This window comes from Rhea pennata, chromosome 5 (assembly GCF_028389875.1).
Source record: "Rhea pennata isolate bPtePen1 chromosome 5, bPtePen1.pri, whole genome shotgun sequence".
NCBI classification, from domain to species: domain Eukaryota; kingdom Metazoa; phylum Chordata; class Aves; order Rheiformes; family Rheidae; genus Rhea; species Rhea pennata.
The window spans coordinates 54,702,914-54,727,970 of record NC_084667.1 but is presented as its reverse complement, the minus strand read 5'-3'; the positions used below and the strand labels follow the sequence as shown (position 1 = coordinate 54,727,970).

The 25,057-nt window shown below is 43.3% G+C and overlaps 1 protein-coding gene across 1 annotated transcript in view; it reads right to left on the bottom strand.

Annotated features, from left to right (window-relative positions):
* C5H14orf132 (chromosome 5 C14orf132 homolog) overlaps nucleotides 1-23,080 on the bottom strand; it is a 36,282-nt gene extending 13,202 nt beyond the window's left edge. The window contains exon 1 of the mRNA XM_062577734.1: nucleotides 23,061-23,080. Coding sequence (XP_062433718.1) covers nucleotides 23,061-23,072 — 12 coding nt within the window. The 5' untranslated portion in view covers nucleotides 23,073-23,080. The remainder of the gene's footprint in view (nucleotides 1-23,060) is intronic.
* Between the last annotated feature and the right edge of the window lie 1,977 nt (nucleotides 23,081-25,057).

Here is a 25,057-nt window from a genome sequence, read left to right as displayed (position 1 = left end):
AGGGGATAAAAGCAACAGCAGATAATAAATAGATAAGCACGTTCACCCAAGTTAAACTGAGGTCATGTTAGAAATTTTAAAATGTTCCCAAACAAAACAACTTTTAGCATAGCTTTCTTTGTAGCCTAGAACACAAGACAGCCTTTTATGTAAAGTTTCTCCAGCACCTAAATAAGACCTTCACACTGTGTACAAGCACGTTGCTCAGAACGCTTTCCTCCTAACATATTCATTGTCTGATTAAGTTCTCCCTTGAAAATAAACTGGAAGCCAGCACACAGTATCATAATACACTCCCTGACTGGAGAGACTGTATAAAATCATTTCTGGGTTACATTCTTGGAAGAGAACACAATTCCTTTGATCTGTGGTTTACCATGACTTGAAATTCCTCTAAGATAAGGAAAGACATTATTTATTTATTGACCATTGCTAAGAAATAATTATAGAATTAAAAAAAAAAACAAAACAAAAACAAAAAACAACAACAAAAAAAAACACTCCAGCTTAAAGATTTCCCCTATCAGTTACATAACAGTAAGCCCCAGCTCAGTTCAGGAACAAGGGACCTAGAGAAGCGAGAAATTTAGGAAAAAGAACAAAACCAACCAAACAAAAAAACACACAAATCCAGGACTAGCTTGCACAGGAAACTTGCAACTCCCTCTAGAATCATTTATTTCCAAATTGCTGCTACGAATTCAGGTTAAGTCAGCAAAACAAATAAAATTTAACATATGACTATGACATGGTTTCAGGCCAATTCCAAACCATATCCCATTATAGTACTATCTAGAGGGCCTGCAGAAGTTAGTGGAAAAAGCTCTACTGACTTCACAGCAGAAACACTAGCAACTGTAGATAGTCACTCAAAAGAACTGTTCAAGACATTCGAGATGCCATAGGTAAGCAGGCTGGTGCTCATCCAGAAACCCTGTTCATAGCCTTGCTATTGCTCAAGTCAGTTCCTTAAGAAACTCACTCTGTGCCTCTCTCGCTCTCTTTTTTTGTTCTTCATATGCTTCAGGTTTTTGACAGACTGACTGAGCTGCACTGTGGTTTTCCATAGTTTTAGCTTACACAAAGCCTAGCAGAGCAAGGTCCCAGTCTTTTCTGGACACTCTGACTACAATGTAATTCACTTACAACAATAACTAGTAATGGCAATTACCAGTGGCTCTTTTTACTACGATTTAATACTGTGTGAGCAACCAACTGCTGTCAGATACTCTTTATCCATGCATAGCATATCCATGGTTACTATATGTATGGGAAAATCAAAATGAGATTCTCTGAACCCAATTCTCCTCATTGTATTAGCTCCATGCTGACATTTACTGCAATAATGAAATACCAGTTTTAGGGAGTCATAAGCAAAATTATCAGGATTGTCATTTTTTCACTTCATTTATTTTAGGAAGTACAACAGGCAAGAACAGCAGCATACAGTCAGCCCATTCAGAACGACCTGAAATTGAAGATTTTTCACAGAAAAAATTTGTAGTCATGCAAAAAGGTGGAGTTTCATTATTCTGAAGTGATTCTCTGAACACACCTGTTTGATACAGCTGCGATACAAAACCTGATCGTAGCAGCAAGCCAGAAGAACCACATGAAATGCGACTGCAGTCCCTGAGAAGGAGGATGGGGTCCCAGTAAATAAAACAGCAAATGCAGCATGGTTAAACTTTAATTATATTTGGTTCTCTCAAAACAGATGCTCGCAGACAGATTTCCTTTTCACCCACTAATGACTGTCATACACAATCATGTCACCGCTTTCAGAGGGCCGCAGGGTTTATACGCTTGTGGGCAAAACTGACAAGACGCAGCTGAAGAACACTCACAAAATCCAACACCCTACTTACTCCAACAGGGATATTTAGATACTGCAATGGAGAAAAGAGAACCAGACTGTGCAATGTAGTTGCAGTAAGTAACAGGAAGAAGAAAAATCAGACCGTTGAGGTGCTTGTTTTTAGCCTCTACACGTACGAGCCAAGGCCCTTCTGATTGTGGCTTGGCAAGTCACACAAGCTCCTCTGCCTGGCTATCTGGTTGGATTTTCTGGAACATCACATACTGCTGAAAGGTTCATAGGAAGTAGTAATATGATCAGAGAGACACAGATAGACCAGACACACAGGAAAAAGAGGTATATCACAAATAAATGCAGGGGATAGGGGTCTGTTGGGGAGTAATACCTTTTGCACTTCATATTAGGCCTGCATAAATCCCCATCAAAGCTACTGAAGACAGTCCTTCCAATTAGTTCAGCAATAAGCTCCATAAGATTTTAAAGTCAGCCTTGGATAACTTCAACTTTCCGCTGTAAGATCTAGAAAGAATGATACGGGAAATGAACATTCATTCCCCAGTCCAAAGCCATGTTTTGCAAGCTCGGACCTTATCAGCTCAGATAAGAACACATAAAAATGGGGTTTGAGTCTAGATAGAGTAAAAGCTCTTGCAGCTCTCTTTTCATGAAACTTGTTTCAACCACTTTTATCAAGAGCAACTTCTTGTTCTTACAGCTTAAATAGGGAAAGATGAAAAAAAACACCAAAGAAATTCCATTCCTCTCCTTTGCTTCTGAGGGTGGAAAGAGCCTTGGTGTGAAAGGGGAGACCAACACCTCAAGCTCCCCCCCCACCAACACACACACACCTAAGTGTCATTGATGTTAAACATTCTCTTCAAATGCCGAGATAAGCCAGGCTGCATATTGCAGTTCTGCTCAGAGTGGCATTTCCCTTTCAACTAAGCAAAGGATTACCATCAGCACTGATAGAGCAAAATCAATACCATCACCTCCAAGATGAAAGCAAAGCCTGGATTCTACTTGCCAGTCCTAGAGATCACAGCACTGCTCACTAGCCTGCCCAAAGCCATAGGAGAAGGGTTAATATCCACTCCTCTTTCCATTAGGACTCATTTCCCCTAGACTCCTGCTGTACTGGCACCACTTGTGTTCCCACAAGGGGAAAGTGCTCAGTCTCTGAGGGGCTGCAGAAAAGCTGCATTTCTGCGTTGGAAATAACCGGTGATGTACCAGTGCCCCGATCCATACCTCTGCACACTCCCTGTAAAAATATCTGACCAATACCCATGCCATCTGTTTCAAGCCACTTAAGAGTTTTTCCATAGAGGGGAAAAAAAAAAGGAACATTAACAATTCCTTCTACTCTTTGCTGATCTGATGGAGCAAAACAAAAAAAGAGAGAGAAAGTTTCTAGAAAGCTAAGTGCATGACTCGTTACCAAAGAAATATCACTGTGTCATGTCTGCCTTCATAATGAACTGGCATCTTTCAAAGAAAAGTACAGTACATCTTCTGCCAAGGAAATCCTTATCTATTACTTGGAACTAAGCCTCAGCTGCCAATTGATCTTGGCCTGAAGGCTGCAAATGAGATGGATTTTGAGCGTGAAACTGCTCACACGCAAACAGCAGCAAAACCATCCTGTTGGGAAACAAATCCTGATTGTAAGCGATACATTCAAAATCTGATTATTTACTCAATGAAGTAGGAGAAAAGGGAAAAGTGGAACTAATTCCCTTTACAGATCTTAATCCTGCCCACTGATTAACATATTAAGTTTCTTTTTGCCTTATCTTGTCTTTTTTGATTATAAGCTCTTCAGGCTCTGCGTTTGCTCAGTGTCTGCCACAAGATCAGTTGATGAATTTTAGAAAATCCTCTGGATTGCAGATTACCAGTTACAGATTCATGATATTGTACTGTTTATTTTTAATCATTCTTGTTGCTAGCTTATGTTTCACCGGTCCTAATGAACCAGTGGATTCACAACACTGAACAACTTCAAAATCTATCAAGCTAGTCTACTACTTCTATCAGAAAAATAACCCCTATGGACTTTCCTGCCCCATCAGCCAAAGGTTGCTGCTGAACACTCTTCATCAGGAGGATAAAGACTGCCTGGCATTCAGGGGCTGAAAAGTACCCAGACGATCCCTGTTGGTATCTAGTTATGACAGCAGGAAAAGCAAAATAAGAGGATGGCATCTGACAACTGTATTTGGGCCTGTACAGACAGAACCAGATGACTCCAGTTTGTATTGACAGACGTAAAATATTATTTCATGCACATCATTGTCACTTTAGACCTTCATTAAAGCCCATAATTTAGATACATGTTTTTTTTTTTTTTCTTTTGCAGAAATGAGATATTTTAGGTATGAAAAGTTTGACATCAGTGGACTTAATTCTGGGGATATTGACGTACTCTATTTTCTCAAAAAATTACTGTGACCCTTTGTGGATTAAGAGGTATGATATTTTGCTAAGATAAATGCTTGAGTTGCTATTAACAACAAATCTGTGTGGAAAATAAAAAACAAAAAAACTCACACATTTTTACACAAAGTACTGTAATAAGATAAAGAAAGCATACCTTCCAGGTCAGAGTACAAGTTTATGACCTCAATGATGCTGTTAACACAGAAATTATATAAATGTAAATGCATGACTTGTGTGCAGCTCCGAAGCACTAACTCGTATGGCCCAGAAATGCAGACGCATGGAAAGCACATTTAAGAAAGTTTCTTCCAGGTGACACCCTTTACATTTGTTGGGTAACATGCTCTGTCAAGTGGAAGAGTTATGATGGGAAAAAAGCTAGCAGCAAGATTAAATGTGTTTTTAATAGAAAAAAAAATGAACTGTTAATTTGTATCTTGATTCGAGATGCACTAAACCCATTTCTTTCTATAATAATGTTACTGAGAATGGAAAGAAATGAACTAAAAACAGAGCAACACTAACTGGACACTGACCACTGCATACTGACAGCTGACTCTGAGGTGCTGGCTTCAGTTCAAGGCCGTAGCCATCTCTTTTTAGACATCCTAATTCATACCCACACGTGAGCTTTTAGTATCCTCTTTAAAGATGCGGAGTTAGCATAGACATGTAATTCCTGTTCTCAGCTGACTGATACATTTATTGAGAATATGCCAGATAACCTCAGCTTTCATTTAACCAACTACAATCTCACTGTAACATGCAAAGTGACATATCTGAGGCCTGATGATTAATTTGAATTCACTGCTCACTTGGAGGACTTGAGTTAAAAGATGGAAAAGATGAAGTGGAGTAAGGAAGAGCTGAAAAGCTACAGACAAATATCTTCTGACCAGTAAAGGATCAAAAAGGGAACAAAAACCTTTATCCCACCTTGCCATAGGTATAAAGACAACAGTACTTTCAGCAACAGGGAGAGAAATACAAACGAAGACTGAATAAATAATTCAAAATGGACTATGCAAATAGACTGTAATGAACTGATACATAAAACTGAATCTAAATGCACATTTTTGAAATCCAGACCTGAAAACAGGTAAGCAAAAGGCATGAGATTTGTAAGTATTTATCTCAATTACCAAAAAATCTTATACCCATAGAAAAGAAGGGTGAACTGACAAACAACCAAGAAGCTGCCATGTCCCACTCACAGGAGTAACTCACATACTTGCACGAGCTGCCAGGCAACTGAATGAAGCAGTATTTGATCTCAGACTGCTTAGGTAAAAGAAAGTTTACAGAAAAACATATTCATAAAGAAATCACTCTTTTCTGTCAGCTTCACTGACTTGACAGCTCTTTCACATTGTTGCTGATGAGATGAGAGCATTAAAACTGAAGGACTAACAGAATTTACTAGCATTGCCAGCAGCTTTCAGAGATGTTCTCTGCTTATCCCATATAGTTATTTAATCTAATTTATCTGTATTTTTTGTCTGTTATGTTGGGCTTTACCCCAAACTGAAGGAAACTGAAGATGGACCATTCAAAACAAGATACAGCCAGAATGGTAACAGGCTCCTGCGTAACCCAATTCACTGTCTAGTAGAAAACGGTCTACCATTTGCTACCCGATACGCAGTAGCAGCAGGACTATGAACAGCCAGTGACTGTGGAATTGTCCACATTTGGGGAAGATCACCGGAAGGCCGACAGCCTTCTGATACACATGGATGCATGTGTGGGAATACGCTTGTATTTGTTTGCTTCACACCTGTGAAAGATTGTATTCAATAGACTGAATATTTCAATACCTGTGATTTGAAAATGTTTCATTTTGTTACTGACTCTAGAAAGTAATAGCCGTCATTAACTGTAAGGATCCTACAGCAACTGTGAGAATAAATAGAAAAGTCTTTATCAAAACCTAAAAAAAAAAAAAAAAAAGAATCAGATTTTTCCAGAGCGAGAGAAAGGCAAAGCTAGCAATGAGGCAACAATTAGAGGATCCTGGACAGCAGCAGTCCAGCCACTGCTCACTATTTTGCTGACATTACAAAAGAAGGGCTTCCAGGAGGTATTCAGGAAGAAACAGTAAAGTGGCTTTGCTGCACATGAAAAACGATATGCAAGATTGCAGGGACTTGTGGGAGAAGACATCTCTGAAATCTAAAAAGTGGATAACGGAAGAGGTCATTGTAGGCTAACTGGAATTAGGAGATGACATTTTGAAAGGAAACACAAAATGATGGATGAGATGGATGGCACAAAGGTTTATTAATGAAATAAATGCTCTTATGTTGAAATCAAGAAATGAATTGAGACAGAAGAGGCCAAGGCCAAAGATTAAGAAAATAAAATAGATGTTTTCTTTGGTTGATCATTTCAGTTTTCCAAATCTTCATAACATTCCCAGTATGCTCTGCACCCAGCAGAGTGCTGATCAGGCACTTGTTTCCTTGGCTTGTATTTTTCTCCCTACTGTCCTGTATAATGCTAACCTGCTTTTTATTTATACTTCTATAGGTGTTGAGCTTGTGGGTACTCCACTCACACTGCTTATTCTGCAGCAGAAAAGAATGAAGTTCAAAATCTGAGAACAGCTAACAACAAAACACGCGCAACACTGGAGCTAAAAGACAGAGACAGCAAGTAGACCTAGATCTCCTCGTGCTTCTGCGTATTTTTCCGACAGTGCTATATATCCAAGCTACATGACAGTTTTAACCATGCACTGTTTTCCCTTGAACACAGGCAAGGCTGGTGTTTATTCCCCCTGCTGCTTTAAGGCTGACTTGAGCACAGAGTACTCAACACAAATACATCAATATGGACATGAAAAGTCCCTTGAACAACACGAGGAAGCAGAAACATTCTTTCTGCCGGGCTGCCCTTCTACTTCTAGATCAAGTACCCTCCTTCGCTTTTTGGGACAAGCGCAGCCTTGCTGGTGGGCAGCAGCGGATGGAAAGCAGAGCAGCAGTTCCACCCTCCATCCACCTCTCCAACCCCACCTGCTCCTCCATGTTCAAGGGCCACTGCTCTGCCTGGGACACATGAATGAGAAGCCTTCTGCTCCTGCACACTGGCGAAAAGGCTAGGGCTAACCCTGCCCTTAGATGGCAATAAGATCAGGTGACATCTTGTTGCTTCTGGGTTTGCCCAAGTAGCAAAGAAAACATGCACATACCCTGTCAGACATCAGGTTTACGTGATGTGAATGCACATATGCCCTTACTACTGTTTTGCCTCTTGCCTTTTAACAGCAATTGTTTCTATCAACTTGTCTCTTTGGGACTTTGTCACATTTTCCAAGAACAGATTTAGAGGCTATTTAGTAGCTTCTGTGAAAAAGTTAAAAAAAAATAAAATAATAATAATCCAACTCTGGAGCAAAGAAGTCAGAGCTCTGCTGACAGCCCCCACTCTGTAAAGTCAGTGCTGGGTTTGGGCAGCATAGCCCGCAGTTGAATTTGGACCTACAGTAATAAACGTAACACAAATCAAACATGAAATAAATGCTCCCACGGCAAAAATGGTACCACATTTGAAAGATTAATGGAAGTTGTGCTTCTTAAAACACTGATCCTTGACTCACAAAAACAAGTCTGCTTTATGATTATTTAGAAAAACAGGAAGAAAAGTGTAACGGAGGGGAATCATGCAGACTGCTACATTTTGAAAGCTACTATCTAGTGCTTCTAGTAAAACACAGAAATTTCCTAATGGCACATCAGCAGAACCACATCAGGAGCGACATACAGGATCCTATGTAGGATGGTATTTTTGTTACCGAATAAATAAATCTTTAGCAGTCCTAAGAGGCAAGCACTAAACGGTTTGATACTAGCTTATGAGGTGGGCAGGGATGCAGTAGTATCATCATACAGAGCACCAGGCAGCAGGCAAAAGAGGGCCAAAAAGTGGCAGAGAGAATCAAGCACTGCCACTTGCTGCTATCCCTCAGGATTTAGGTGCAAGTCTGCATTAGCAGGTCAGGGAAAGGTGACAGAAGCCTTCCAAGATGAGAGGAAACGAAGCATAAGATGCCTCTCTGCAGCATTAAGGTCACATCCCTGTAAACATTGTCAATGTACAAGCACTCACTGGGGGCTGAACTTGCAGCTACACACAGTTGCACTGCATCCCAGTACTCCAGCAACAGACTTATTGCTAAGGTCCTAGGGGATCGTAAGTCCCATTTATGAACATCAACCAACACAGCAAATGAAGGGCATCATATGATGGCTAACAACTAACCTGGCAACTTGGCCATGGTTAGCAACTGCATGTTACAACTGCATGGCAACTTGGCCAGGTCCTTCCCCTGCACAGACCTGACATACCTCCTCTTTGCACTTTTCCCATGTTTTAACCACACTCAGCCTGTTTACAAAAATACCACTGATGGTACTGTGCAGGAATACATGTCCCAGAGCCAGCTACAATTATTGGAGTTCAGACTGTGTAAGTCTGCTTTGCTCCCTTCTGCCCAAAGGAAGGCTGCTTTTATCTCCAAGCTGCAACTGCAGATCCAGTGTTCCTGACGTGAAATGCTTGTTGTGTGTGGTTCCCCCCATCCTGCCCCAGCTCTGAGGAGGAGAAAAGCAGAGACAGAAGGAAGAGTGTGACATCCATATCGTGACTCTGTGAGGGTTATTAGTGGTGCTCTCTCATTCTGTTTATCTGGGATTGTCTCACTTTGGCCCTGGAAAACAAAGTACAAGTTTTAATCATGTCAACCTGGCTAATTTACTGCTTTATTTAGAGAATGGTGTACTGTCAACTATTGTTTGACTTTAAATAATACATATTTATCAACTATACAAGCTACTACAGTCAGTTTTGTACCCACTTTTCTGAGGATACAAGGCTGGAAATTTTGAGCTCAAGTATTTGTTTCTTGGCTAGCAAATAGAAAAATGATAATTATTGAAAATATTGAAATAAAACATTTGAAAACAAAACAGGCAAGCCATCTCTAATTATTATTTCTTCAAACATTCATGCAACTATTGAATTCACTCCACCTTTTTATAGTAAAAAAAACATTTGCCTACATGCGAGGCAGTTGCTCATCTTGGTAGAACTGGTATTTAAACCTGGGAATAAAATGGCAGCAGAGAAAAAGCATCACTAGCATAATCTGCATTTGGAGAGCTATATCCTGTCTTCGTACAAATCCACTGAGAGGTGGAACATACATTTTTAGCAGGTAAGGATATAGCTTTTCATCTTAGGTCTTCTATTAAATTAATAGAAAGAGAGGGAACACCTCAGATCAAGTGTTATGCTGCAAACTGCTCAGAAAACTGCTATCTTACCTTCAGTTGTGCTTTGATTTTTATTTTTAAAATGAGTCATTAAAAAAAGACAGCTAATCATGTGAGAGCATGAATCCTGAACTTGTTTATTCCCACGTCAGTGAATGTAGAAGCTGTAAACAGGAGAGACAGCTGGAGTACTTCTCTGTTGTCACCGTTCTGTTACTACTGCGAGACAGGCAGCAAATGGCACGGCTGCAAGGACTGACAGGAGCATAGCACGATCCTCAGGCAAACAGCTACACAAGAGCTCATCCCTACGCTGAGGACTTGGTCAAAATCAGCACTCAGAGATGTTGCTTATTTGCTGGGAAGAGCAAGCCCGGCTCTGCCAGCTGGCCAGCTCTTTACTGAAGTGGTGCAGAATCTGATAGGCCAGTTTTCCAAAACTGAGTAAGATCACCTGCTAGATCCATTTCGAATGAAATGGCACCGTATTTTTTTAAAAAACAAACAAACAAGTTAGCCATAAATCCCATACTGAAAGGTTAGGCTGTAGGCTTAAAACTTTAATTTTATCAAAATCCAGAACTACATGGATGCTTAGAGATTGACTTCATTATAACGGCCATAGCAAGAATACAGAAAAACAGAAATCTCTGGATTGCCTTTAGTGGATCAGTAGAATTTAGGACAATCATTACTGCAAGGATAGCTGATGCTGTATACACGGCCTAGAAAGAATTTGCCGCTTTGCCTCTGTCGGGCATGGCCAGTTAAAGCTTCCCCGTTGAGGAAGCTCTAAACTGGGAATGGGTTCTCATTAAAATCTGTATTTCCTCCTTCGCTGCATGGGCAAGTCACGCCTCCCCCTCAGTATTATCCTTTATTTGCATATGAAAACTTTATCCCCTTTATAAAATGTTTTGAAGTTAATGTGACTGAAAATCACGTCGAAAGTTTAACTGGGTGGGTGGTAAGTAACTGCAGTATGCAGCAATCAGACAATAAACCTGAAATAGTGGTAGCCACTGGTAGGCTATACCTGCGCGCTCTCTGTGGTTGCCTTGCCAAGTGTGCGTGCCCAAGCTGGTGCAGCCCAGTCGCACCGCAGCCTGCAGTCCTGCTCCCTGCTCACCGTTTGCCCACTGCCCCCCAGCTGCACGGCAGTCCTGCTGCAGCGCATCCCAGCTCACCAGAAAGACCGCATGCCCCTGCTTCCATCTGGGACAGCTTCTTTCACCATTTTCACCTTTCCTGACTTGTCTGTATTGCATAGATCCTGCTTTTGAGTGAAAAAGGCAGAGGAACGTAGTGTGGTAATGGGACACCACTGGGGCAACACACAAGGGCATGGAGGGACAGGCAAAGCTTGAGATGTCTGGGGATGTATTTTTAGAGAACGCAGAGAAAGCTAGTTTTTAAGCAAACTACTTCAGCCAGCTTGGTGATCCCCACAATGCTTGCCGGGGCAGGATTTCAGATCAAGACTTGCCTCTCCATGCAGTGAAGCTGTCAGCTATCTAAGATCACTCACTGAGGCCATCATGCAGGTAATACAAATGATCTACGGGTCTGAGAGCAAGTTCTCAGTTACGCCTCACCTGAAACAACAGTATATACCTGACCACAGCTTATATTGGTACAGTTCCAGAGCTCTCCAGAATAACAGTGTGGCACACTGAATGACAGCATCCTTACCCTAGATGTTATGCATTTCTGTGAAAACAGGTATTATGGGTATAGTGGAGTCCAGCTGAATCCCTTGCAACATACAAGCTACGTTACAGATGGAACAATTTATTCTTTAATAACAAACTAAAGACTAAAATCTAAAAGGTTATAAATCTGCTTATGTCAATGAAATGATACTCTTGTTTATGCAAACAGTGTAAAATATGTATTAGTTTTCTAATGGCAACGATCATGCAGCAAGATAGGACCAGTTTTCATTTCAGAAGAGATCCTCCTAAATCCATTCATTCTCCAGAACCAAGCTTAAGACTTAATAACCTAAGTGCCACTTTATAAGACAACACTTAAAAATAACGAATTAGCCCCCTAGAAGCTGGCCAGCAACAGATACATCATTCAAACCACACCATGCCACATACTCAAGGAAGAGAGAATTTGTCCCAAGCTACCCTTGCTGGCTCTCTCCCACCTCCCCTCACTTCTTACCCTAGTGCTCCCTCTGGTACACGCTGGTCCCTAAAGGCTTTGTTGAACAGCAATGGGTTGCTATTGCAGCAGCCTAGATGGCAGTTTCTATTAACATGTTGTCTTCTGCCTTCTTCATGACCTCCTTTCCTGCTTGCCATTTACTGGCTGGTACACCTGAGGGCTGTGCTGCCATTCAGAGAGACCTGGACAGGCTAGAGAGCTGTGTGGAGAGGAACCTCATGAGGTTCAACAAGGGCAGGTGCAGAGTCCTGCACTTAGGGAGAAATAACCCTAGGCACCAGTACAAGCTGGGGGCTGACCTTCTGGAGAGCAGCTCTGCAGAGAAGGACCTGGGAGTGCTGGTGGATGACAAGCTGACCATGAGCCAGCAATGTGCCCTCATGGCCAGGAAGGCCAATGGCCTCCTGCGGTTGCATTAGGAAGAGTGTTGCCAGCAGGTCGAGGGAGGTGATCCTGCCCCTCTACTCAGCCCTGCGGAGGCCTTATCTCAAGTATTGTGTCCAGTTCTGGGCTCCCCAGTGTAAGAGAAACATGGAGCTACTGGAGAGAGTCCAGCGTAGGGCTACAAAGATGATCAGAGGGCTGGAGCATCAGCCCTGCGAGGAACAGCTGCAAGAGCTGGGCCTCTTCAGCCTGGGGAAGAGAAGACTGAGGGGGGATCTTATCAATGTGTACAAGTGCCTGAAGGGAGGGTGTCAAGGGGACGAGGACAAACTCTTTTCAGTTGTCCCATGTGACAGGGCAAGAGGCAATGGGCAGAAATGAAGCACTGAAGTTCTGCCGGAACGTGAGGGGGAATTTCTTCCCTGTGAGAGTGACAGAGCACTGGCACAGGTTGCCCAGGGAGGTTGTGGAGTCTCCTTCTCTAGAGATATTCAAAACCCGTTTGGATGCAACCATGTCTACCATGCTCTAGGTGACCCTGCTGAGCGGGGAGGTTGGACTAGATGATCTCCAGAGGTCCCTTCCAACCTTACCAATTCTGTGATACCAGAGGTCTAGAGATAAACATGTTAGAGACAGTACTGCTTATTTAGTCATCCAAATGCTCATCTTTAAAACAGTGTAGAGAGTACTATGTACTCCAAAGAGGTAAGAGTTGCACCATAAAACCCACCCATGCTAAAAATTACAGCTACCTGGGTAAAGAAAGTTACCTGTGAAAGTTTAAAGCACAGTTGTAAAAGAAATTAGGTGGTACACACCTCTCCTCACACTTCATGACACTACAGGAGAAACGAGTTGCAAGACTGCCTTGGAGAACAAGGGAGAGAGAGCACAACAATTCATTTCCTTTTGCTTCTGTTCCATGTCAGTGAGAAATGCCAGAAAACACACCAGGGGAATAAAACATCTGCCACCTTGACAATGAATCAATTCAGGATTTCACTGCTTTACCCATCTGCACAATTTCACAGCATGCCCAATCACATGGTTCAGAGACCAAGACAGAATGAACCATTTTACAGCTGCCTGAATCCTATTACAGAACACCACCCATTTGTCATGCCTTAACATTATTAACTATTTATTCAGTACAGCTTTCTACAAAATCTTGGGGGGGGGGGGGGTAATACCATGGGACAGAAGAGAGTTTGTGAATGCATTTTCAACTTTTTTTCTTTTTTTTTTTTTTTTCCCCAAACTGCTCCTGGGTTCAGCATCTAGGGAAGAAAATTCAGAATATTTCAAATTGGAGTTTTAAGTTTTACTGCCCCAGCTGGAGAGCAATCAAAAGACAAAATAGGATAGACAAGAGGGTACTTCTGTCCCCAGAGTTTTAGATTTGATATTTATCACTATTCAGTATTTCTTCTAATCTGCAATCAAGTAAAGACTCTGGGCAGACATACAACATACTAACACGCTTCTGTCATTAGTAAGACAACTGAGAAAGTTTCTGTTGCGTTGCTTATGCTTTCAGTGACTGCAGCATTTTGGTTTGCTGCTCTGTTCCCCTTTCATCTTTGATAAGCACTACATTATAAACATACTCCTTTCACTTAGTCATTTATTAGCATGATCCATTTAAAGATCTAAAAGCACTTGCAAGGATGGAACAGAGGAAAACAGGCGCATGAGACTTGCCCAGTCACACACTGAATTGATAATGTTGCTAGGGCAACAGATTTTAGCCTTTAGAGCTTGGTTCCTCTAGTTCTACAGTGAATTCTCCTTGCCCAAATTTCAGCTTCTCCATCTGTAGTTCTGTAAACAGCAATGTCTTTTTTTCAGTCTCTTCAGAGGTCTTTACCAAGACCTGATGAAGTTGGATACACACAACCCTGTGTAAATATTTACTCCCACTCAAAACAGATCTTAATTAAGGCATGATGTCTGGTCCCTGTACAGGCGGAATTTTTATTCTTTGACCAAAAGTTTTCAGATCTAAACATAAATCTTTGCAAGATTTGGACTTTAGCAGGTAAAATTACAGCATTCAAGATGATTTACAGAAGGTGAGCATGGAGGATATGAGAGATGTAGAAAGAGGATATCAAAAAAGCACAGTAAACCTGACTTAGAAGGAAATTTTTTTATGCACTGGGGGAAAATCCCTGGGAAGAGTCCAGGAAAAACTTAAGTGGTGCAGAGAAAGGAACAACCTAATTTATTCTGAGTGGAGCTCACTTGTAAGGAAAGGTATTATGATATCCTAAAATGCCTTGTCAGCTATTCAACTACATCGAGAGGCACTTGATTACACACTTTATTTAAACAGAGGAGTAGTTCAGAAGATTATTTGCACACTTAGGGGTGCAATTTTAAACAGTCAGCAGTATGAGACAGATCTAAAAAGACTGTGCAAGGATACAGAAGCCAGCAAGAGAAAGGGTGGGTAGCGACTACAGCTAACAGCAACAGCTCTGGCTGCCATGTACCCTCAGCACGGTAATATTTACAGGGAGAAATATTGCATCATGTTGCCTCTGCTCCCCTTCCTCCCTCCAAAGGACATACATTCAACAAACTTTCAGCGTTCCTGGTCTGATCATGAGTTTTCCTTCTATTTAACGCTCAACATAGACACAAGTATTGTTCACTCCAAAGCTAGAGGGGAAGAGAAGAGCCCCACCTGGACATCAGTGCTTTCCAAACAGAAGGCAAGCTCTTCACTGTCTTCATTCTGGCCCATTTGGTACATAAGCACCAACAACTTCATTTGCAATGTCAGGAACGTATTTGCCAAAGGCTTCCATTGCTTTTAGACTGCTGCTACTCCACTGAAAATCTATGGAGAAATTCCTGACTTATTCACAGGCACAAAAAATAGATCAAGCCACTGATGACTGACATGGCTTCTTTAATTTACAACCAATTTTTCAGGACCTTCCTTTGATATAAAAGTGTGCATCTCCTGGAAAAAAAAATGCTCAGAACACCAGACTGCTATCACTATTTCAAAGCAAGCTTTAAAAACCATAGCCCCTGTGAACATTGAAAGGAGTTAACACCAATCTCCTTTAAGATACTACACATCAAGCCAAGGAGCCTACCAAAACAACAGAGAGAAGACTGATAGACATCGCTGGCTCAGGGAGATGATGCAATTCATGACAGAAAATACCTTCAAGGAAACTAAGTCCAACAGATAGACACAGGAAGCTAACAGAGCTGGTTATTGCTGAATTTACTTGAGTTGCTGTTCTAATTTTCTGCCTTCCACATCACTGCACTCCCTTTGAAGGCTCTAATATTTTCTTTGAGCAATCATCTATTTTGATGGTGTACCAACGGTCACTAAAATATCATGCTGCTATACTAAATCCCATGCAACTCTGATTCATTTGGAGTTTTGGGGCCTTTGCTTTTTGCCTGACATGGAAACAAGATTAAGAACAGCTAAATGGTTACACTGACTTCCAAATGGCCAGAGGCAATCCGATTTCCAACAAAGCTTAAAATAGAACCTTTTCTTTCCTCCCCTATGCTTGCAGATCATCAATGAATTGGGAAATTCTGTCCTATTAGCCTAAAGTAATAATAATAATAATCTATATCCAGGCTACATTTCCTAGCCTGTGGATTCTGAGGACGCAGTACCACCAGACTACTCAGCAAACTCAGTTCTCATCAAGCCTGAAAAGAGTGTTGAGGCTCAGAACACATTACAGTTAGGCTCCTACTGCTAAATAAAACCAGGCACCTAAACAAGCAAAATGTTTGTCATGAATGTAGTTCTTTTGCAGTCTTCATTCCTTTTGCCTGCCATCTGCAGCTATTTCTTGCTTACAATAGGACCACAGATGCTGCTGCCACCAACTATGTTTGCATATTGTTTAGTCTATATGTGCTGAAAATCGTGCAACTGTTAAATAAATAAATAAGCAAACACTTCATAGAATTAATCTCATGGTTAATTGGCACATGAAGAAAATAAGTATATCTAGTGTCTTCTAATCCCCTCTGTGCAAGTGCCCACATAGCGAGACAGCACAAATACACACATTACAAGCCCAGCCACTTCCTCCTCTTCCTTCCCTACCACTCCTGCTATGATTTGCTCTTCTCATAAGCTTCAGCAACTCCTATGAGAAGTTTTTCCTGCTGTTAACCAGTGGAAATACAGTCATTCCCAAGCACATAATCCAGAGAAAGCTGGGACAAGTAGTATGTTCAAAACAGATTTCCATTTGCCTTCTAGGAGCTGTTGCTAGGAATTGCAAAGCATGCTTAACCCATCTGTGCCAGACTCTGAGATATTTCCTGTTAAGCAAATGGACAGCCCTGCTGATGTCACTGGAACCATACACATGTGCTCCAAGTGCAGTGAATGCTCAAGGAATGCTTAAGTGTTTCGCTGCTTTGCAGCAGTGTTTCGCGTCTTTGACAGCAATTAAAAGATAATCTGGAAAGGGCAGTCACTTCCGAAATGCAGTGTACACGTTTCACAGAACCAATAAGCCCAATTCTCTAAAATTTTTAAAAGCTTTGTTGGCACAGAAGTTTCTGGTATACAGGATTTGGAAATGCAGTTTGCAGTGTTATTGCAGTGACAGAAAAGGTGCAGGGATTCCTTGTTTTTTCTCCTCTCTTCCCCCCCCCCCCCCAAAAAAAAAATCCAAATCAAATAACTAACTGAAAAGTTTCTCCAGCAAATGATTCTCACCTCAACTGCTAGCAACATCCCGAATGAGGACACCACTGATTTCTGCATGCAAAATAGATTTCCTACAACATCTGGATTAGACAACTGGTCCCTGTGACTGTGCCGTACCACGGCAAGGCACTAGAACTGGAGCTTGGACTTGGAGCTTGCAGATTTAGACACCTGCAGTTTGACTCCTCTCTGTTCTTTTAGCTTCTTGATGGTTTGATTTTATTTATTATAGGTCAAGACATTCTGGAGGAACCATGAGATGTCACAGAAAATTAATTTTTGGAAGAAAGTAGAGCTGGCAGGGCAATTCTTAGTGCCCTATTATTCCATACACTGAACTGGTCACATCAGACAATGCTTCTATCCTCCTAGCTAACATTATTAATGTTTGATGCTAAAGATAAAAGGGTTTGTGTCTCCAAGCCTTAGATTAGAATCAAGGCAGTTTTTGACAAGAGAGATTCATGCATCTTTAAATCATGATTCTCCATGTGGTTTGTCTTAGAGCTATTCTTTGGCAATCATACTTTTTAAAGAAAAAAAATCAGTGTGTCTGCCTGAACTCGTACACGTAATAATTAAGTTTCCAAATAACCAGTACGTTCAGAAATGTCACGCATAGACTCACAAAATACTAACACAACCAAAAGGTCTCTTTCCCTTTGGAGAGAGGCAATGAATTACAGCTTCCTGGCACACACGTGTGCATAAGCATGCACACAAGCTCACAATGAGCAAGTAGCCTGGATTTTGTCTTAAGCTGGTGGAAGTAGCCTACCAAGACCAGAAAAGGGTTTCTAAAGCTTTTGTTTTGAATACATTCAGAATATGTTGCTGCAGAAATAGCACACAGCCAATAAAGACTCTGAATCCATTCTGAATTCATTTTGACACCTGTGGCAGAAAAATACATTAAGGAAGAAGTGGGAAAACAGATACTGAATGACCCCGGGTGCTAGTTTCCTGTATGCAGAACACGACAGACTACAGCAGATGCTAACCATACATCCTTTTCTACCCAGAAACCTCATTAGAAAAGAATTAAAGGATATTGCACCAGCATCTGGGATTTTTGGAAATGAAGCAACTCTGTTCAGGTGCCCCAACACGTCAAACACACCCTCTGTGCACACACACACTCTGCAGCACGGACGCAGGCAGTCCACGTCTTCTGGAAAATATGGGTATTAAGTCAAACATGTCCAAAACACAGTGAGTAGTAAGTTACACGTGTCCTAAACAAACCAGTTTACAGTATGTATTCCAGGCCTTTCCAGAAGTTACACATCTCACACTAACATCTTTTTAATTTGAAGACACAGAAGCCTTGGATTTCTTATACTGGCAAGGTTACAGGTAGCTATAGGGTTTCTTCAAGGGGCATCACGGACCACTGCCCTGTTGTGGGAAAAATGACCTGAACTATTGCCAAGACAATGGAAAGGTTCAAAGTCACTTAAGCAATCACTTTTCAGACATGAAAACCTGGAAGAGTGACACAGAACACGAAAGCAATGAAGTTTAAATTATCTTAATTGAATGGTTTTGCTTTTTGTTCCAAATTCGTCATTTTGTTCCTCTAACTCTTGAAACCAGTCAGAGCCATGCTTTGCTTAGCACACCTTCAGTAAAAGAAAATCCTCAGTGCTACAAAAGAAATTAAAGGTTACAAAAAATAATTTTTAAGTTATGGCTACAGGTTGAGCCATTAAAACTAAGCACAAGGAATTCAACTTACTATATTTCAAATCCTCAGGAGCTCTTTATGAAAACTTGTTGAATATAGAGAATCAAAAGATAAATGAGTATATGAATTATATATGATATTAAGCCAAAAATAAATCCAGAGATGACCATGTTCTCAAGGCTTTTCCCTGTTCTGTATGTAAAGGAAGAGAAGATCATTTGCCTGGCTCTTAAGGTAATATTTTAACTGTACGTAAACATATCCCACCATAAAAATATTACCAGTTAAAGAAGTCCAGTCTTCATTTTCAGTATGGGACAAAAATTACAATGAATGATTTAAGAGAAGTTAAATTGTAAATATAAGTCCTGAAAAATACATAACTGGCACTATAACTGCAGGTGTTATTCAGCTCATATTGATCTGTATCATGCTAAAGACCATGACATCATTTCTTCCTCTGCAGCCTCCCAGGTTTTTAAATTACATGCTTCTATTTTGCAATTTTAATATGCGATTCAACACTGCTCAAATTATCAACTCAAATGTAATTTTCATTGTTACAGCTTCATGCAGCAGAAATGCTTCAGCCGACTCTTAAATAGATATTAATTTTAGTGTGTCAGAAGTAGGGAGGGGGACAACTTACCACTGCCCATCTGACAGAAAGATGCTGCCCCAGATCCCTGCTTTACTATTGAATATTTCAACAGACGAAGCAACATGCAGTCAGACCTGAAAAGCACTGGATGCTCTCAGCCTGGACCCAGAGCTGCAAACCTCCCCCAAAACAGCTCTTAAGCTGGAAGCTAAAGTCTCTTCCTATAATAAGAGGCTATTTCTGAGGTTACCTAGACTACAAAAGTACTTTGGAATGACTGAACAGCACACAGACGTGAGCCGCACATACAGCTCCACGGTTCAGCACTGGCTAAACATCTTTGGTGCAGTTTTGGGGAAAACATGATTACTTTAATGAAGATCTGTATTTAAAAGGAAAAAAATCCTAACAGGCTTTAACTACGTATGAGTCATCCTTATTAGCACAAGTGACCTTAATGAAATCAATCAGAGCACCTGCAGAACAGAGGACATCTAAGCCTGCACAACCGCCTCCTGATGAACACACACCCAGATGTAAAAAGGCTTATTTTAACAGTCAGTTTAATTGCCACAATCAAAGGCTGTTTTTCAGGACAGCCTAATAAATGTACTACAGTTGAGATTTTCAGACGTGCTAGCTTCAGCTAGGCATCCAACCCTTTGTCAGAGTAATAACGTTAACAAATTTATGCAACTGTGGTACAATCTCCTGTTCCACAACACCAATATTTATCAGCAAAATGTTGTCCTTTCTCTGGCATCAACTGTATCATTCAGGTGGGCATTTCATTATCTTTCTGCTGGCACAAAAAAATGGTTTCAGCGCCTCGGAGGCAAAAATTGCCTCACAGACATCTTAGAAAAGCAGGCGAGGTGCTAACAACAAAAGCTCCAGTTTACTCATACAGCTGTGTATAGCCAAAGCTTCCAGAAAGCAGGCTGCTCACATTCAAGTGCCTGAAGAGCTAAACACACAATTGCAATCATCTGGATCTGCAAGCTCTGACCCACAGAATGTTTTTAGCAATTAGACTAAAACTTCAATTAAGAGACACTGACTCTTGCCATAGCTGGTATTACGCTTTCACCCAGGCAGGAAAGGACACTACACCTTAGAGGAGGCCGGATTTTGAGCTTCTATAATACGCCACATATAGCATGGAGATTCAAAAGCGTTAACCTGATGTATTCAAAGACCATTTACGGTGTCTCACAGAACATTTAACAAAGATGACTTGGGTCCAGGATGAATGGTGCAAAGGTGCAGTAAGAATGATACAAAAAGGCAACTTACAGGAACACAAAGAGCCTGCGCAGTCCTGCAGAAACTAAACTCAGCGAGACTTAAGTGTTGCTTTTATACACTGCCAGTTTTAGCATGAAGTATTCATATACCTGACATCCCTGAGGTAAAACGTGAACTATCGCATGTCACGCAGACGTTAATGTCAGGGACTACAAGAAGGGAATGCAGGTCAGTAATTCCCACACATCGCTTGTGAAAGGTCACCTCAGTGCACCACGGCATGAGACACGCCACAGAGATGATCTGAAAAAGCAGGAAAGATACAGCAGGGAAAAGAACGCAGAAATAACGCAAAAGAGAAATTAGAGAAGTGAGACTGCGTGTGTGAAATGCCAGCAGGTTGGTGGAAATGGTTGCTTAGTTCAGAAAGAAAGCTGAAAAAGGCCCTGTGACAGGGGTCAGCAGAGCTAAGTATAGCATCCATTGCACACAGTAACCTCAAAACTGGATTAATTTCCTTCAAGAGAAGCAGAACCCAAGAAATCCTTTATAGTTGCTAAAAGGTTAGTTACACCAATACTCCTCAGAGGACTCCCACATTTCCCTCAGGGAAACAGATGTTTTGCAGACTTGGTCAACCCCATGTACCAGCTGAAAGCGCCACGAAGGCATCCGCATCTGCCTCACATCTCCCACCTGGAGCTGCTTCCTTCCTGACAGCTCCTTCTACACCTCCAGGAGGCCTTCCCATCCCAGTAGCCATCAGCCATCCAGGCCATCCCAAGGGCTTCATGGAGAAGACAGCTCCAAGGCATATAGTTTCCTTCCTAAGATATACTAGGCCATGGGGGGCATTGCACGTATCCATATACCAGCTTGTCCCTTCCTCCCTCGTTCCTATTCTCCCTCCAGACAGTATCTGGAGGGAGACATAGGGAAGTGTGATGAAGGCTTTCTACCCTTTTCTGTGTCAGGGACAGAAGCACCATACCAATATTGGTGAGGGGAATCTCACATCACATGTGGCCTTCCCTGCTGCGGGATGTTAACATAAATGCTTTTCTCTCTTAAAAAGATGTCCCACACGGAAGGGTAGATTCTCACATTTCAAAGAAATATTGAATGGATGATTCTTTTTCATGGAAAGGAAAAGAAAAAAACAAATGAATAAACCAGGCCCAGAAGATAAGGAAGTAACACACACAATTCAACTTAAATTGCTGCATTACTAACCTTCCTAAGTATAAGATGTAAAGTGATTCCAACAAAGAACTCTTCTGGGAGGCCTAAAGCACACAGCTTTGCTTTCTTTGAATACACAGAATTGAGGTAGAAGATACTCAGAATATGCAACAACAGGCATAAGGGAGAGTGTGTAAGGGGAAAGGGTTGTTCTAGTCCCAGCTGTGCCACAAACCACTTACCAATTACCAGTAAATGCTTCAGTTGTGCCTCACCTCTCCTTCTGTAGAAGGGGGATACTAAACCCTCCCTACTTCACCTCACCACTTAGTGAGCAAAAGATGGACCTAGGGAGCTCATAGATCGTGGTAAGAAGGACAGAAAAGTGATTTGATATATACAAAATTTTCTTTGAGTACTTCAGGTAACAGAGAGACCTTAAATCAAAGTGATGCTTTCCTCTCTCCATTGGGGCTTAAAATTCTTGATATTCTTTAGAACGAGTCTTATTATTAATATCTCCAAACAGAAGTGATTCTTGACAGCTCGCTCCTACCTTCAGGAAGGCACAGCCTGATACCCACTAAGAAGTGGGCAGACTTTAAGGAGGGAACAAGAGAAAATGTCCATTGCATCAGTGAAACACAGCATCACGCGAGCAGGATCAGTTTGGTTTGGTTCCATCAGACACCTCCAGCTAACATCTGTGTCCAAGTAGCAACACTGCTGTAAAGTCAGTGCCTGACCCCTATTCAGTCCCTGGGAAGTGCGCGACATTTTTGGCAATGGGGTCCTCCATTGAGGCTGGACCCTAATCACTTCTCAGAATAAAACCTATTTATGCATATACAACTACGTATATACATGAAAATAGTAAGTTATCCTGGAAAAAACATGAAATCTAGTATGTGTGACTGTCTCTGAAGCACAGTCTTGCTTGCCTGCTTAAAAGCCCAATCCCACCTGGACTCACCAGGTGATTTTTGGCTTTGGGTGCCTTGCGCCCACCAGTGACTTCTCAGTGCACTGAGTATCGACAGGTGCAATATCAATATCCACACACGTGTCTCGAGATGAAGTGCAAGACTTAGCTGTGACTAACACAGTTTGCTCGTGCAAACGGAGCAGAGCACTGCCAAACGCCCAGCCACACTGCACGCAACGACGCCAACCCACCCGCGTCCGAACGGACGCGCCTGCAGCCGTGGCGCGAGAAAAGAAACCGGAAAAAAAAAAAAGGAAAAAAAAAAAAAGATCTTCTGTTCCGTTTACAGTTTGCTCTGAAAAGGAGGGTAAACACGTCCCAGTCTGAAGCCGGCGCAGCGCCCCGAGGCGGCCGGAGTGCCGGGAGGCGCCGCCAGCCCCGCCGGGCCCCCCGGTCTCCCTCTGCCAGCCGCCGCGCCGCCCGGTCGCTGTCTCCGCTCCAGCGCAACTCCGCAGGGGGGAGAAAAGCGGGAAAAGGGGAGGGAGGGGGAGGAAAAGCCCGCGGGGCAGACAAGGGGGGCGCGGAGGCGGCGGCCCGCGCCTACCTGCGCGGCCATGAAGGAGAGGTCCATGGTGCTGCTGCTGGAGCTGCCGGCGGTGCTGAGGCTGCTGCTGCTGCCGCCGCCGCCGCTGCTGCTGCTGCTGCCGCCGGGGGCGGGCGGGGCGCGCGGGCGCGGCGCGGGCGCCGCCTCCGCTGGCAGCGGCGGGCGCGGCCGCGGTACCGGCAGCGGTACCAGTTCCAGCTCCGCCGGCTCCGTCCGGGCGGCGCAGCGCGGCCGGCGCCTCCACCAGCAGCGGGCGGCGGCGGCGGCGCGGTCCCCGCGCCCCGGGCTGGGCGCGCCCCGCCCCGCCCCGCCCCGCCCGCCTCGGAGGCGCCGCCCCGCCCCGCCGCGGGGGCTGAGGCGGGGCGCGGCGGGAGCCTGAGGCGAGGCCGCCGCCGCCCCGCGCGGCCCTGCCCGGGCCCCGGCTCGGGTCCGGCGCCGCTCCCTCGCCCTCGCCGCTGCCCGCCCGCCGCCGCTCCGCGGGCCCGCGGTGACCGGCCCCGCCGGTCCCCGAGGAGAGCGGCGCCCGCCGGGCGCAAAGCGGGGCCGGGGGCCGCGGGGCCGGGGCAGCGCTGCTGTCGCGGCCTTTGCAGGTGCCGCGCACCGTCAGCCCCTCCGGGGCAGCTGCCGCTTGGCGCCTGCGCCCGGCCCAGCTCGCGGGGCCGCGTTGGCCCTCCGCGGCGCCCGGCCGATCCCGCTCCCGCCGCAGCCGAGGGGACCGTCCCTCGGGTTTGTGACACCTTTCTGAGGGCTTGGCTGGCACAGCTGCGTTTGTGCCTTCTCCCTCCTCACTCCCGGGAATTACCCTTCCGTCGCTGTTAACATCTTGTCCCTTTCCTTACGCTTTCCCTCGTAAGCGAGGAAAAGCTCTTTTCTTTCCTCATTTCGTTCGTTGCAGTAGTGTTTTTCATGAAAATTCAATGAATTCATCTAGTGGGTTGCACTGAAAACTTTTGACACCAACTAGAAATGTAGACTATTAAAATGTTAAGTTCTTATGTGTTGAATACTCTTCTCTTGCGATTTCTTCATCTTTCTCCCACCATGTAAGTGTTTCGTCTCCAAGATGGAAGTACTTGGCCAAGTTTTTACTGTTTCACAGTCGTGTGGGGGGCCTGAATTGGGGCTGGTTGGAATCACAAGTGCATGCCCATCGCAGAAGCACCTGGACAGTCAGCTTTGCGCTGGAGTTTTAAACTCGGGAAGAAAAAACCACGCACATTCATAGCCTCTGCTGCGAACGGTATGCGGTGGCGTTAGTGTGAAGTTCACGGCTGCACCAGGTGGTAGCAAGAAGAAAATCAGATGTTTAAAATATACACCATTACTTAAATGACTGTGAGCGTGGCTGCCAAAAATGCTTTTAGGTGTCGAGAGTCCCTTCACCTAAAACAAATAAAATCTGAAAGAAGCTGCCTCATTTTAAGATTTTTCATTTCAAGTCCAAAAACAATGGAGTTGTCTCTTTGTGGACTCTGTCTCCAAAGTTTTGAAAGGATGTTGGTGTGTATATCAGAAGCCATAACGTGACTTCAAAGCAGTGTTAATCTTCTGTCATCCAGAAGAATTCCGCATGCGCTTTGTAGACATCTCTGCAGCATAAATCTACCCACGTCAGTTGCTGCATGTGTGCTAGTAAGGATCATTTCATTAGAAATAACAAAATAATTAAGTCTTTGATGCCGCAGTGACTTATGTACTTGCACAATTCTGTGGAGCACCAGAATCTGGGCAAGCGGAGCTTGTCTAGGAGGAAACAATCCTGTCCATTCACCTGCTTAAAATATAGGCACTTACCTGTCTGGTGCTCCAAATAGAGGTTCAACCTTTATCCATCTCTTCTTACAAGCATCCAAAGAGGGAAATGTCATTCTCTGCACGGATCTTCACTGGCCGCTAGCTAAGGCTGTGTCTCACAGGGACGTGGAGAACGGATGGTTTTAGGGGAGCAGCCACTTGCATGCTGAGAACTGTTGTCATTGTCACCCCTAAGTCTTTCC